This window comes from Centroberyx affinis, unplaced genomic scaffold (genome assembly GCF_046629955.1).
Source record: "Centroberyx affinis isolate AG114_WGS23_722 - 3 ecotype Tasmania unplaced genomic scaffold, CSIRO-AGI_Caff_v1 ptg004358l_1, whole genome shotgun sequence".
Taxonomy (NCBI): domain Eukaryota; kingdom Metazoa; phylum Chordata; class Actinopteri; order Beryciformes; family Berycidae; genus Centroberyx; species Centroberyx affinis.
The window spans coordinates 20132-36003 of NW_027282054.1; the positions used below are offsets into that span (position 1 = coordinate 20132).

Sequence of the window (15872 nt, forward strand, 5' to 3'; positions counted from 1 at the left end):
AATGATGTAGGTTCTGAAATGTTACCTGTAAGTTTGATCCCCACTGAGCCTTGCCCTCCAGAAGTGAGTCCAGGACTCCTCGGCTAGGTTCACCACTTCCTGCGTCATTCCCGCTCACGACGTAGTACGCAGAACGAATACGTTTGAAAAACTCCTGGTCCACGTTCTTGGCACTGCAGTGGTTGGGAATGTAGGCCAAGTCCACATAAATAGGAAGACCAGGGGCGACCGCTGAGCCGGACTTCTGAGAACCTGGATGGGAGACAGGAAAGAAGAGTCCATATGTTCACCATCCTGTACAAACTTTGCCGTGCAAAAATGTTAGTAAATTCTCTTTTGTTAAATGTCACTGATAGCTAAAAAGGTTTCAGGATTTCTGTGAATTTTACTCACCAGAACTGCTCTTGACACCGTTAGTCAGCCCCCTGCCTGGGTTGTAACTGGACCTGGAGAGGTCATCGTCTCTGGAGCCTTGTCCGTCCGACAGACGAGACATCCTGGAGCTCTTGTCTGCCTCCTTTTTCTTCAGTGAGGCGCTGCGAGGAGAGGATGTCTGCTTGACAGGCATGGGAGACCTCTTGCGCCTGGCTGGAGATGATGATTTGGTTTTCCCCGAGGCCTTCTTCAAGCCTTTGGGTTTCGGCTCTTTCTTAACTGAGCCCTCTTGGGCCCGAGTCTGGTCGTTGTCCAGAGAGTCGGGATCTACCATGCAAACATCTGGGTGGGGGGGATGAGGGTAAGGGTCCATGAGGGGTGCGGGAGGAGGGTCGCGGCTCCTAGAGGCAGAGTGATGGCTGCCTGCTCCCATAGCAGAGGCTTTATCTACAGGCATGTAGTCTGCATCCTCATCTGAGTCCATGTTGCCATCTCCAGTGACAGAGGGGCATTCTTCAGTGCCTGGAGGCACATCTGAGTCTGACTGAGAGGCTAGAGACTCACTGACAGAGGTTGGCGGAGTATCCTCAGTAGCCAGACCGAGCCCTGCTGACATCCCACCAGGCTGGTGCAGAGAGCTGCTCTCCTTGCTCTGGGACTGGTGATGGTGAGGCTGTTTGTGAGCCCTTCTCTTCACTGACAGGTCGTGTTCATCGCCCTCCTGTGATTGGTCGCTTCTGCGTCCTTGCTCCTCATCGTCCTCGTCGCTGGACAGGTGCTGCATGCAGGGGTTGATGAAGGAAGGTGAGAGGTCCCCTTTGCGCTGCCTGTACTCGGAGGAGGAATATCCTGGGGAGGTACGGCTGGTATAAGAGGAGGTGGCTCCCATGTGTGCATCAGCAGCGAGGTCCTGGTCGCTGTCATCATCGTCATCCCTCCCTCCTCGGCTGCACTCCTCTGTGTAGAATGGAGAGCGGAAGGATTGATCAGTTGAGGAGAGAGAGAGTGGGCGGGCAGGGCGCTCTGGTTCCATCTCACACTCCTCTTCAAATTCATCCTCGTGGCGGTAATGAGGAGGGGAGTCTCCGGGAACCATGCCCATCTGGGGCTTTGCCATCTCCCACTCATAGGAGCTCCTGTAACCAGGCCCCTCTCTGGGCTCAGCGGCCTTCGCCAGGCCCGAGGCGGCACTGCTGGCTACCGCTCCGGCAGTGACAGGGGAGCTCATGCTGACCTCTGTGGGGCCGTTGGCTGTGTCTGGCTTGCTGGCCTGGAGAGGTGAGGGCATGTAAGAGCTCAGGACATCAGGCAGTGCGGCACCTGTCTTGACACTGGTGGTAGGAGCGCTGGGTTTCTCGGAGAACGAAAGGCTCTCAGCCAGGTTGCTGGAAGGTGACCTCTTGGTCATCTCACGCATGTAACCTTCCTCATCCTCCTCTTCCTCACTGCTGTCAGTCTCCTCAAAGTAATGTTTGCCTGCTACGTCTGGGCGTGGTGAGGAAGTGATGCCAAACAGAGCTGCGCTGGCTGACTCTTTCTCCCTGGACGACTCAGAGGACTGAGAGAACGGTCCTGCTGAGGCCCCAAACCCACCAGCGGTGTCCAGCTTGGACCCCGCAGACCACTCAGGTTTATAGAAGCAGTCTGACTGAGGGCCTTTATCCATAACTCCACCTAAGGAAGTTGTATGCTCCTTCTTGTCCTCAGTCAAGGCAGTGGAAGAGAGCGAGGGGAAGGACTTGACCTCCTCGAAGGGGCTGAGGGGTGAGAAGCGGGCTAGGCTGGAGGTGGACTCAGCTGTGGTGGTGGTGGTGGTGATCTGCTTCTCAGACACTTCCAGATACTCGTCTTTTGCCCCACCGGCGCTGGAGAAGGGGGAGTCCATGACCAGCGAGTGTTCATCTTTAAAGGAGGAGTACTCAAACAGAGGCTCAGCAGTGGCAGGCGTCTCCAGCTCCTCTCCAAACTGACGGCTGGTGGAGAGAGAGCCTGAGGTGGAGGAGGAGTAGCTGTAGGCAGAGGAGGAGGAGTAAGCTGGAGTAGCAGTGGTGGTGTATTGGAAGCTTGTGTCCAGCGTCCTCTTACTCAGAAGGTCTGGTGTCTTCTGTTTCTCAAACTCAGCATCAGCTTTCTCATTCTGGAAATAACTGTCCTCTGTTGATTTCAGAGAGAAATCCTCTTTGCCTTTGTCTGTGGTCTGACTCGATATAAATGAGTCTTTCTCTTCACCTCCATATGAGTATTCAAACCCAGAGGAGTAGCCAGAGAAACCTGTAGCCCCTATATCCATAGGCTTCCCACTGAGGGATGAGGAGTCGACTTTAGCCTCTTCTGCAGCCTTTGTGAGTGGGCTAGGGCTGCTTTCTTTGGTACTTGGCTTCCCCTGGCTGTCATAGCCATAGCCGGCCATAGAAACCATAAATTCGGGCCTATTTGAGCCAAACATTTCACTGATTGGACTTTTTACTTCCTTCTCAGATTTCTCTTTGGCCCCTTTCTCAATATCTGAATCACCAGCACCTTCGTCCTCCTCCTCTTCTTCCTCTTGCTCCTCTTCATCTTCATCCTCATCATCATCATCGTCATCAACGACAACTTCATCATCATCATAGTCCTCCTCATCCCTTGCTGTTAGTTTTCGCATGTCAATCTCCAAAGATGCTCCCTTCTCAGGGTAGCTCGTGGTAGCAGGTTTGTCTGCGCCAAAAGCTGTCATTGAGGAATATGTAGGGGACTTTGTACTGTCAGTTTGGCCTTTAAAGGAGAAAGAGTCTTTTTCTGATGATAAGGTGGTGGATGAGGCCTCAGGTCTATCAGCCATGGAAGGGAATCGGGTCTCTCTGCTGCATTCAAATGTCTCCTTTTCTTTGTCATCTCTTTCAAAAGGAGGTGTAGCAGAAGTGCTCTTGGAATCGAGCCATGAGGAAGCGGAGAAATCTTTTCCATAAGAGCCGGTAAATCCCTCCTTCTCTGACATCTTGTCTGTAGCTGTGGGTGGGGAGGGAGGCTTGTGCTTCTGTGAATCCATTTCACTCTTTGCACTGTCTTTCTCCATCTTATCTAAGGACTCCTGTCTATATGAATCTGAGTCCATGGAGCTTGTTTTGCTGTCATAAATGTCACTATAAGAAAATGTTTTGCCGTGCACATAGGGGGTGTCTTGCCTCATGTCTCTTTCTGACCCCTTTGGTTTGCTCTCCCTTTCTGGGAAATTATAGAGACTGAAATGAACACTTTTCTCAGGCTCTTTAAATGCTACATGGTCTGTTTTCTCCTCTTCGTCATTTTTAAAGTCTGTTTTGCTTTGCTCCGGTGATAAGGGCTTAGATCCTACCCCACTTGGGAAATCATCTTCTTCTTCGTCTTCTTCTTCGTCATCTTCATCTGAGTACATCACTTGCGGTTTGGGTTTTTCATCTGTGCTACCAGAGACATGTGTCTTGTCTGAGGCCTTGGCTTGAGTATCCTGCACATACTTGGATCCGATGTCTTCCTCCTCTGAGAGTCCTTTGTCTTTTTCTGTCTTCAGAGACTTTGCCTCACAGGTGTAGTCATCGTCGAGGAACCTCCCCTCTTTCTCCTCCATAAGCTTAGCCTGAACAGTGGGCACCAGATCCTTTTTGACATAATAGTCATCCTCTTCCTCATCATCTTCATCAGATTCTTCAGATCCTTCAATGGTTGTCGGGTCACCAGGCAAGCCAATAATGGCGCTATTGTCTAAAATAGTGACAGATTTTTCTGTTTTGTCAGCTTTCATGTTGTTCACTGTGTCATCCTTTTCCTCTGTCTTATAGGGCTTTTCTTCCGTCGGAGAGTAACCACTGCTTGTTGGCACAGACTGCGTGGGTGAGGCCAGTTTCATGGTGCTGTCATCTGGACTTAGACATCTTTCCTCGCTCTCAAACCCAGTGGCGAAAGATGGAGGGGGTGAGAAAAGCTTCATCTCAACATCAGTCTTTGACCCCTCTTCACTAAAAAGAGCCTGGCTTTCTCTGTCAGCCTGTATGGGAGAATATTGTGTGGTAGAGAAGGGAGGAGAAGCCATGGTGGCAGAGGGAGATTTCTCCTTCTCCTGGAGCATCATGGAGGCGGCATGTTCGTAGCCTTCTTGGAGCTTACCCAGAGGAATGTCAACGTTAGGAGTTTGGTCCTCGTCCTCATCTTCCTCCTCATCTTCTTCTTCATGGACCGGTTTGACCTTTGCACCAGCCTCCATCTCAGGAACAATGGGCTGGTACTCCTCAGATGGGGGAGACTTGAAACATTTGTCTTCTTCCAGAGAGGAGGTGGGAGAGATGGTTCCTGCTGAGTGGAGATAGTCTTTCCCATGGGTGGCCTCAGTGCGGGAGGGGATGCTGTTGACGGTGTCCAGCAGGAGAGAGCTCCGCCCAGTCTCCTCAGTCTGAGGAGCCGTCACTGACGCTATGGACTGGTCCTCTGCCATGGATGTGGCGAAGGAGGACAGTTTGTCATACTCTGTGATGGATGTTGCTGAGGAGATGTGCTCTTCCTCTGCCAGAGGAGCAGCAATGATGCTAGGGTAGGCTGCAAGCACAGGGTCATGACCTCCCATGAAACCTTTGGGTTTGACATCTGCTATATCAGACATGGCTGAGCTCCTCATCTCTTTTATACCATGCATGGAGTCAAAGGTGCCGGGCACATCGGGTACAGAGATGTCGTAGGAACCCACATCGTAACGCAGCTGTGGGATCCGATCCTCTGTGTCCTCATGGATCTCCTCATCAGAGATGGTCTGCTCAGTCTCGGAGTAGCCAGGGATGGTCTCATCTTGAATGAAGGAGAACTGTTCTGAGGCAGAGGCCGCTGCAGCTTGCCCAGATGGGGATGTGGTTGATAATGGTTTGTGCTCAGTTGGCTTGGTGTCCCACTCTTTTCCAGATTTCTCCTTTTTAGCCTCCTCTGTTTTATATTTCATCTCCTCGTCATCTTCTGTTCCCTCTAGTTCGGCTTTTTCAATGACATCACCCTCCTCCTCCGAGCTCTCACTCTTCTTAGATCTGTCTTTCATGTCGTCCTTTGTGGGGTATTTGTCATATTTCTCCATTTTCTCCTCTTCATACTTCCTGTCAAAGCCATTGCTTGCTTCCTTCTGTCCCATGTCTGCAACCTGCTCTGACGCACCCTTATCTTTCTTGTTTTCTCCCTGTTCGACTGGAGATTTGGGCAAAGGAGACTTAACCTCAGTGTCTGTGGATGTGATTTTCTCATCAGGGAAAACTATGGAAGGAAGTTTAGTATCTGTGAAAACTGGATGCCCAGACATCACATCATTCTGGATGGGCTCACTCCTAAGTTTGGAGAGCTCATCTTGTTTCAGAGCCTCAAAGTCCTCTGTGAGGTCCTCAGGAGAGGACACAATGGACCTGTCTGCCAAGGCTGCTGCCGCTACCTCTTCAGTGGCAGTGGGTTTCTTCGGGACTGGCTTTTTCTCATTTGTTTGCTCTTTCACAACTTTATTTTTGTCCGTCTTGGGCTTGGCCTGAGTCTTGGCCTTATGCAGAGTTTTTCTCACTTCAGGGGTGAGAGGCTTTAGGTCAGGTTTGGTAATTTTCCTCAGCTCCGGCTTGTTTGGATCCTTCTTTTTATCCTCCTTGGCTTTACTTTCTTTTTTCTCTTCTTTTTTAATGTTGTCATCTTTCTTTACTTTTTCTTTCTTGATTTCTTTCTTCTCTTTGTCTTTCTTCTCATCCATCTTGGGTGTTTTTTCCTTCTTGGCAGTCTTTTCCTTGGAAATTTTCTTTTTCTCTAATTTGGCTGCCGCAGGTGCCACCTCGCTGTTCTTCTGTTGTTTGGTGGCTTTTGCACTGTCACTTTTGATTTTCTTTTCTTCTTTCTTTTCTACTTTGTTCTCTTTAGTCACATCACTCTTGGACTCTTCCTCCTGCCCACTGGTCTCTTTCTTGCTTGTTTTAGAGTGTGGTTTGGGTGAAGATTTGAGGCTCTCTTTGCTATCAGTTCTTGATCTCATTTTAGTTTGTTTAATGATTGGAGGCGGTGCACCGGAGGATATGTCTTTTTGGGTAGCCACTGGGTATCGCAGGAAGTCCAGGTGTTTCAGTTTCTCAAGGCCCTCAAAGATTTTGTTCTGTGGTGCATTTCCAGGGAACAGCACCCTGACTATCTTCTCCGTGGGACTATGAGGAATCCAAACAATGAGGGCTGTAACTGATGTTAAATAAGGAACAGATATTTCTCCTTCTTTTCCATTTGCCATCGTAATCCCCGTCTTGGCCTTGCTGTTTCCAGCCCATTTCTGCATTAGAAACTGCATCTCTTTGCTTTCTTTTACAGGGTTTAGAACATACATGTCTAACTTTCCGACACCAAGTTTGTGGAAAAGTGTGATAGGTTCAATGGTGTTGCTGACTACCCTGTAGAGAGGCTCTGGCTTGATACCAAGCTTGTTGAGGTACTGCAATGTAAGCGATGCCTCTTCAATGCTTCGCTTCACTTTCAGTGTAGACTCAGGCATCCGGAGCTTCTCCGGGACATTGAAAAACACGACCCCGAGCTCAGGAGAGATCAGGTTCTTCATCCAGTCACCATAGGTGTTGGAGCCAGATCCCTGGGTCTGCTCCTCCTCCTGCTCAGCAATCTTTCTCTGGAACAACCCATTGATACCAGGGAGGTTGTCTGCCCCAATATGGGTGAGCAGGACGGAGTCTATCCTGTCCAGGTGACGAACCAGCTTCCAGAAGCAGGACTTCCGCTCAGACCCTCCGTCCACCAGGATGTTGAATCCATTGACAGCGAACAGAGCCGAGTCCCCCCTGCCACCAGGGAAAATGTAGCAGCAGGGTTTGGACAGCTTCAGAAAGCCACCAGAGGTAGGGGGCTCCAGGAGGTCAAAGGGTGATGGGACATCCACTGTCTCTGAGACGTACTCAGTGAACTCTGTGACTCCGTCCATGTCGGGAAGCTTTGGGTCGGGGTTCAGGCGGTAATCCAGAAGGTTGTGGAGTGGCTGCTGCTCCTGGCTGTGGCCCAGGGAGCTCCAGCCCCCGTCTCCCTGGCAGGAAACAGTTAGCCTGGGCCGCTGCTCTGAAGACGCCCTGGACAGGACCTCTATCACCTGGGAACACAGGCACAGAAAAAAGAGTTCACCTAAGACAGGCGTATTTATGTAACCCGTACAATCGCGTTGATTTAGTAGAGTAAGTACATTGTAAGCAACTATCTGGACAGAAAGTGCACAAGGCTTACTTGAGGATGAGAGATGATGTCAGAGAAGTGTGTCCAAGTGAAGGCTCCACCTTGCAGTAGGATGTCACCTCCCTGCTCGGAGCTCTGGCCACTCAGCACCAGCAACTTATGTCCAGCAGAGTCGGTGATCAGAGAACGGATCTGGGTAGAGTAGAGAGCAGCCACTGGTTAATGCTAAGGTTAATGCTTCATATTATCAATCTTTCCATAAATCTGTGTGGAGTGTCCAAATGCAGTAGTGAAGTAGTTTAAATGCAGGTCGAGGTGATTTTGACATTTGTTAGACAGTACAATAACTTATTAAGGGTATGTCAGGAATCACATGTCTATTTCAGAGTATCATTTGCATTAAAATACAGTAATAAAAATGTCTGAATGAGATTTACAGGATGCTTCCCCAAAGAACAAAGCTGATATTATCTCTCACATGGTTGAAATTGTTTGAACTGGAGAGTTATATATGCAAGATATGGAAGAAGATCTATGGAAAATTCCTTTTGGGGAACGATTTATAGATAAAATATGAATCTAGTGGTCAAAAAATACTTTGTTCATGTCCTAAAAAGTCACTGCCATTCTACACCTGAAAGGAATTGTTTGGAAATGTAATGTAGAGTACTGCAAAATGTCCATTCAGTGATACTTTACAGGGTCTTCAGAATAGGCTGCAGTTGCTGCTGCATTACCAATGAATAATAGATACAGAATAGATATACTGTATACTGTAGTACAGTGTATGTCGAAAAAAGTAGGGCCTCACTTTAGGAGTAAAAGGTGTATTACAGCTATTCTATCTGCCTATTCTAGGACTCATATGGTACCCTAAAAAATTCTGAACAGCAAAAAACTACTGTATTTGTAAGTAGTTATTGCTTTAAAATTCTTATTTGTATTTCACCAGTTGCCAAACCTCCAAACAAACACTGACTCTTCACTCATTTTCACACTGACAGTTTGCAAGAAAATCTGTAGCACTGGAGTGGGTTTATTTATAGACAGAATATCACAGAAGTCAGTGTGTCTCACACTGTGGGGCTTCAGCTGACTAAGAGCTAACCAATGAACTACAGGCGTGACGATCACTAGTGGATTAGACTGACAGCTGCTTCTCACTGGGATTCAATGCTGAACGGTTGGTGCTGCTGTATTCTTCTGAAGTGAACCCGACTTTTTAAGAGAGACTGAACACTTTGGTGTAAAACTCCTCACGGTGAATTTTATGAAAGTACAGTACATTCCTTCTGGTCGAGTGACGCAGGGGAAAAAGTCAAAATGAAGTGTCTTGCACTAGTCGGAGCCTCTGGTGATCTCCGCCCTGCGGTGAGCTGTCTGCGTCATCCTGGTGTGACTCACCTCTGAAGCAGCGGTCTCTTCTGATGGGTTGACCAGCACCACTGTCTCTAGGACATCACTCTGGTACTGGAGGATTCGCTGACCTGCGGGAAACAGGCAACAAAATGAGCTGTGTAAATACCAAATACAGGAATCTGCCGTGTTAGGAATAGAAAACAAAATATCACATGTACAGAGGCATTCTTCTGATGCAGTGGTGTGACGTCCATAACAGCAAATGAATCAATTCATCATTCATTACATAGATCTTATTAAAGTAATAGACAACTACCGCCCATTGGGACTACATCAAGGTTATTATCGTTAATGAAAACTAATGAAATAATGAAAACTAGGCATGAAAAAACATTTTCGTTAACTGAAATAAAAATAAAAACGAGGCTTTACAAAATATAACTATAATAACTAACTGAAACTGTGTGTTTACAAAACTAACTAAAATAAACTAAAGTTATAGAGAAAATGTCTTTAGTTTTCGTCTTTGTCAATTTATTTCATACATAAGCCTAGTATTTTGAATTTTTGAATCTCGCCCCTGACAAATACCCCATATTACAAAAAAAGACTAAAACTAACACTGAAACGAATAAAAACTAAACTAAAACTAAGCATTTTCAAAAAATAAAAACTAAACTAAACTAAACTAGCAAACCCGCTTTAAAAACTAATTAAAACTAATCTGAAATTGAAAACAGAAGTCAAAACAGAAGAAAGTCAAAACGAAATAAAAATAAAAACTAATGAAAAATGCAAAACTATAATAACCTTGGACTACATAGGAGGAATACATAGATCTTATCCACCCTAAAACAACAAAATGGGTCCAGGAATGAGCTATTGGCGATGCACGTTGCATTCCTGAGCCCCGTTTGTTGTATTTTTCTTATTCCTGTGGATAACTGGCCAAACGGTGTGATGTCATGTCGAGATATTTCCAGCAGCAACAATGGAGCGTAATAGTAGAAACACTTTAAACTATCAAAAACATGAACTTCAGGTTTTAGTGTCAGTCCCTCAGAATCTAAGAGTGAGGTCTTCTTTCTAGACATTTAGAGTAAAAGGGGCGTGGCCGCGATCAAAGACATACTCATGTTCACAAACTCATTGGCGAGTTAGCTATGTATATATATGGCACCTTTGATTGAAAGCAACAAGTTCACGCCCCTTCTCTGGGGGGTTTCGAAAGGCACTATGGGAAATGTAGGAAATCAAGAAAATGGATACACCAAAAAAATTCATTATAACACTTGATCACAAAACAACTCCTGGAATGTATTGAGCATCACAAATTGATGATATCGAACAGTGTACGAGTATCTGAGGGTGGATTAAGTGTCTGTAAGATGTCTGGCAGAGATTTCCTCCAGCAGAATTATTACAGGCAGAGCCGCCTTTAAACAGCACTTGGTGATTGGTTAAATTAGACAGCTAATCCACAGGAAGAACAACAATGTTTCCCTGTATGAAAATATGACTGGAGCCAGTTACTGGCAATACAACGCCCTGTCTCCCACCATTCATCAAACACAATTACGCTGCACACATGGCTCTGCACAAGCATCCTCAACCCCCCCCCCCCACACACACACCCCCTTATTTTGCTCACTTCGCCATCTCATTTCTCCACTGGTGTTAACTAAAGCACCCCGATGACTTTAATCCTGTGACCGCACTCTCTTCCCATACAACCACAACAATAACGCGAAAATCCTTCAGCCACAGACCTCATTGGCTGTTGCCATGGGGACGCTTATCAGGCTGTTGCCGGCAGCCGAGTTACACTGACCCAGTCTTGGCTGAGGGAGACGCATTGCAGCATTTCTGAGAGAGGGAGGGGAGCGGGGCAGAGACGAGGCTCATGCTGCATGAGAGTATATGCACACAGCATCGCGCCGGAGGTGAAGGCGAGTGCCACGGCAGCAGCAGCAGCATTACGAGCATGCAGGCGCTTCATCAGGGGAATCTATATTTAGCATGAAAGATCTTATTGGCTCTCTCCCCCCCCCCCCCCCCGCCTCAGAAATGCGAGAGGGCCATCGCAGGGTGTTTCTCCCTCTCCCGTCCCCGCTGGAAGAGAGGAGCAAGGGCATCGAGGGGAAAAACTAAAGTACCCAGAAGGAAGACGACATGCCTCAGCATCCGGCGGGGTTACATGTTGGGTCAGAGGATGTACGGGGCGCCCTGACATGGGTGGCACTTAACATTGTAATAGCTTTTCCAGCATCTGGGGGCTTGTGTCAGCCAACAGCTCAGAATCATAAGCCAATTTGTGCATACAAACGACTAAAATTAGATCAGCAGCATATGTTTAGTGAGTAAACATAGCGTGGCCTAGTTTAAAGGCGTAGTTGTAGTTGTATTGTCACATTCTCTTCTGAAATAGGTTAACAATTTGACTTTGTTCAGCTTCTGAGAAAACAAATAGAGTGGAATTGATTGGGTTGCTTTTTTTTTTAACCCAAGAGACTGAGTGAATGTAAGAATAACAATACCAGAGCAAAGGCCAGTTGCAGTATGCACATTGTATCTTTAATGACTAGTGCTGGGAGAAAAAACAAAACAAAGCCAATATTGACATTCTGGCTTTTCATGCTATGAATGATAAATCCTTTTCAGCATGTTAATGAGTCACACTTAAGCTAACTGTGATGGCATCATGGACTCTGCACCCTTTTGTTCTTTGGATACCGGTTCATAATGCAGTGGAAGACATCTTATATTCTGATTATTCTGATATTATGATCTGAACGAAAAGTAGGGCTGGGAAACGAAGGTCGGTACTACCGACTAATTTTTTTTAAAACATTCAGTGCCAAATGTCTGTGTAGATTTATCTCAGTCATCCAGGTAGCAAGATGTTTAAAAGAAAATAAAAAAAATCCACTGGACTTAAAATTGAGTTGAAGCAACTCTTCAATAAAAAAAATAAATAATAAAAATAAATAATAAAAAAATATATATATATAAAAATGTAAATTAAAAACTAAATCTACTGGACTTAACTCTTAAATTTTAAGTCCAGTGGATTTTGTTTTCAGTGCCAAAGTTCGGTGCTTTAATGGTTCATCTTCCATCGTCTTCCATCCAATCACCAGGCCTGTTCTAAAACCTAAATGACTGCTGATTGGCTCGATCGGCAGCGACTCAAACTTCACTTTCATGTCTCGCTTCGCTCACAGTAAGAACACAATGTGGCAGAAACGGTCCGGCTGTTTAAAACGGACGGCGACAGCATGCGGTGTCAAGACAGTAAACTGCCAAGTCCAGCGACACCTCGAACCTGATGACTCACTTCACACACAGTGCAGACCAGAGGCCAGAGAGCTGGACCCTGTTGGACTGCAAGAGAAAAAATGAATTTTAAACCGGATTAAAGGGCATTTTACATAAATGCATAGAAAATTTACTAGCACTTGATTCTGATGAACAAGTTCTACATGTAAAGTATTGTTGACATACAGTAGTTTTAAATATTTAAAATTTAAGCTATTCTAGTTATAATAAGGCCTTGGATCTAATAGTTTTGATTAAACCAAAGTGTGATTTTCTTTTATGCTGTAAAATTTCATTTTGAACAAATTAACACTTTGTTTATAAGGGCTTGTTTTATACTGTGAAAGCGAAGAAGAAAAATATATACAAAAAAATGTCACACTTAAGCAAATGTTATTTCTCTTGGTTGGGAAAACTAACAGCAAAAATTATATGACAGTCACAAAAATTCAGGCTGTTGCATTATACAATCAACTTTCATTCAACGCAAGTATCAAAAAAGTTCCTCTTTGGTTCTAGTGTTGAAATCAAGAAGTAGTTTCACTTCTGGGGAAGGTTGGCCAGACGGGAAAATGCCTCACATTAGGTTCTCATCTCTTTTAGTAGCTGTAAGTGTTTACAACTTTACACTTAGCTCTGCCCTCCAGCCAGCAGAGTGATCCGGCTGAGAAAGTGTGTCTTGCTGGAGAGAGGATAAAACTGTGTCTGTGTTACACAGTCAAAATGGGAATCAGTAAATGTCTGTCTCTACGCCTTTCACATCTTCCCAGAGGAACGGAAAGCAGATAATAACGTTTCTTCTTCTCCGCTCGACTCGCTCTCTCCCCGCTGACAGTGAGGAGAAACCTGCGTCTGTCAACCAGACGAAATACTGAACTTGCTGTCTTTATCGACCAAAGTAATGGGATTTTTACAAGAGCTGCTAAGTCTAAAATGATTACATCAGGTACAGTATATGTTATGACTGGGGTGCCGTAGAGGGGGAATAGAGGCACTATAGTCTGGACTAAAATGCCTTTTGTGGTCCTCATGTATAGATTTGTAAATATTTGATACTTCTTTCACACTGCTCTGGTTTTGAAACAGGGTTTAGATTAAATCTGCAAAACTGCAAACAAATAAAACTTTCTCAAAACTATGATACAGCAACTGTTTTATCTGAGAGAAACTGGAACAAGCAGGAATAAAATTTGACTCAGTTTTTCCTGTACAGACTAAAGCAAAATAGAGCTGCAACGATTAATCGAGTAATCGATTAGTTGTCAACTATTAAATTGTTTGATTATTTTGATAATCAATTAATCGGTTTGAGCAATTTTTAAAGAAAAATAAGTCAAAATTCTCTGATTCCAGCTTCTTAAATGTGAATATTTTCTGGTTTCTTTCCTCCTCTATGACAGTAAACTGAATATCTTTGGGTTGTGGACAAAACAAGACATTTGAGGACGTCATCTTGGGCTTTGGGAAAACACTGATCCACATTTTTCACCATTTTCTGACATTTTATAGACCAAACAACTAATCGATTAATCGAGAAAATAATCGACAGATTAATCGACAATGAAAATAATCGTTAGTTGCAGCCCTAAAGCAAAACTGTCCTCCCTGGACAGATTTCCAACAGGGGACGACTGGTGAAAGTTTGGGTATGACAGCTGATTAGCTATCAGAGCTCTGAATTTCAATCAATCGATCAGTAAACGAATGAGCGGAGGAGTGTTTGAGTTGTGGACGGGTCGACAGATGTTTCTCATAGATGGAATAATGGTGGTGTGAGTATGAGAGGAAAGCGGAGGGGGGGCCGGACTCACCTCCTGTGCAAATCAGGACCCATAATTGCTAGCTCCAGCCCTGTGTTGTGATAAAACGTCGCCCACTTCAACCATCCAATACAAAGGATGTCTGAGAAGCCTATTAGTCCCACTCCTATCATTCCTGTTTCAAGTCATCGACATGTCCGAGCACGATCTCCTGCTCAGCCTCTTCTGCCCACACATTATTCAGACTGGTATCATAGAAACAAATTTTCAACAGCCTTTGTGGCTCAAACTCAGCTGGCTGGCCATCATGCACTATTAATGGAAGGATCACTAATGTGTTGGAGAGGGGGTGCTGGTAAAATGGTGACATTTTGGCCTGTTGGCTCAGTGGGATGAAGAGCATACAGCACCATCATGCAGGTGAGAGAAGCGTCAGACATAGAGCTGAAACAATTAGTCAATCGACAGGAAATTCATCGATCATTAATTAATCACTTTAGTCGTTCATCAAGTAAAAATATATAAAAAATTATAAAATGAGTCAGAAGCAATCTCAAGAATCACTTTAGGGTCTGCTAACTTTTGATGAGCATTTGTCATTATCTTTTATCTATTTATTTATTTATGGTTTATTTGATAGGGACAGATACAATATACATAGACAAACTGAGAACAGCTATCTGATGCAAGTATCATAGTGTTTATAGAGGATGCTAATTTGCAACACCCGTCCCTAGAAGGGCTTTTGTGAGAATAAGAGATTAAAACAGTAAATTATATTTTACAGGCTGAATGATTCATCGTTTCATTGAAAAAATAATCAGTATATTCATTGATAATGAAAATAATCATTAGCTGCAGCCCTAGACAGACGGATACATGGAGCCGATATTGGCCTCTCAGTATTGATCGCACATTGGCCAATCAGTGCTGCCCACCACCGATAAGATGGAGGTGAGGATGTGATTTTACTCAACAGCTGACAACCTGCAGTCAAACCTGCCTCATCCTGCCTTAAAGCTGCAGTGGGTGACTTTTATCGAGTAACATTTATTTACTAAAGTATTAAAAATAAATCGTCATGTTCGGTGGCCAAAGACGAGCAGGACAGTAAATCAGAATCTCCGAAACAGCGGACGCCCCCGTTCCTCTGCTTTTCTCATTTCAAAGTGAAATGAGCAGAAAACCGATCCGACCAATGAGGAGAATTCTGAGGCAGAAGGCGGGACTCCGGCCTGTCAGTCATCCTCCTGTCACTCACTAGGCGTGTCGTACCTTGTGTGGGTTCGAATGTCCGGAGATGTGATCACTTTCCTCCCAAACTGACCTTTTCCCAACATAAGAATTTCATCAGTCTGGGTTTCAGTGGAGAGTTTTAGTGTCCCATGATGGTCTAGATGCTGTTTCAGAGGCTTTTCCACCCTGGATTTTTTTTTTGTCATGAAAATGGTTATTTAAATTTACAGAATATCAGCTATCGGCAGCTTCAATCCAAAAATATCGGTATCGGCCTTCAAAAGCCCACATCAGCAGCCTTCACAGCCTTTGCTGCATGCCATGCCCTCTCCCCAGTTTTTCTTTTCATCTTCCATTAGACACACTGTCTAATAAAGCAGAACGCCTTAAAAATAATCTGTTAATAAATGCAATTTTATCATCCGCTGTGGCGTCAGCTCTCTGCCTTGGAGGAGTGTGAAAGACTCTGTGCAATGCCAACATTTCCCTAATGAAATATAAATGAAATGGAATCCAATCATACGTTCAAAATCATCTTTACATTATAATCTTCTTGGTGCTTTCTGTGTTGCCACATCTTTTTGTTATGTTCTGCTTACCGTCTCATCTTAACACACAGTAACAGACTGCATGTATGCTAATAAT

The 15872-nt window shown here is 44.9% G+C and overlaps 1 protein-coding gene across 1 annotated transcript in view; it reads right to left on the minus strand.

The window, feature by feature from the left end:
- The window catches only part of map1aa (microtubule-associated protein 1Aa), a 41134-nt gene that overhangs the window by 765 nt on the left and 24497 nt on the right, over nt 1–15872 (minus strand). Inside the window, exons 3-6 of the mRNA XM_071543617.1 lie at nt 8959–9041; nt 7606–7746; nt 394–7474; nt 26–252 (exon numbers count right to left, since the gene is read on the minus strand). Of these exons, the coding sequence (XP_071399718.1) occupies nt 26–252; nt 394–7474; nt 7606–7746; nt 8959–9041 (7532 nt within the window). The remainder of the gene's footprint in view (nt 1–25; nt 253–393; nt 7475–7605; nt 7747–8958; nt 9042–15872) is intronic.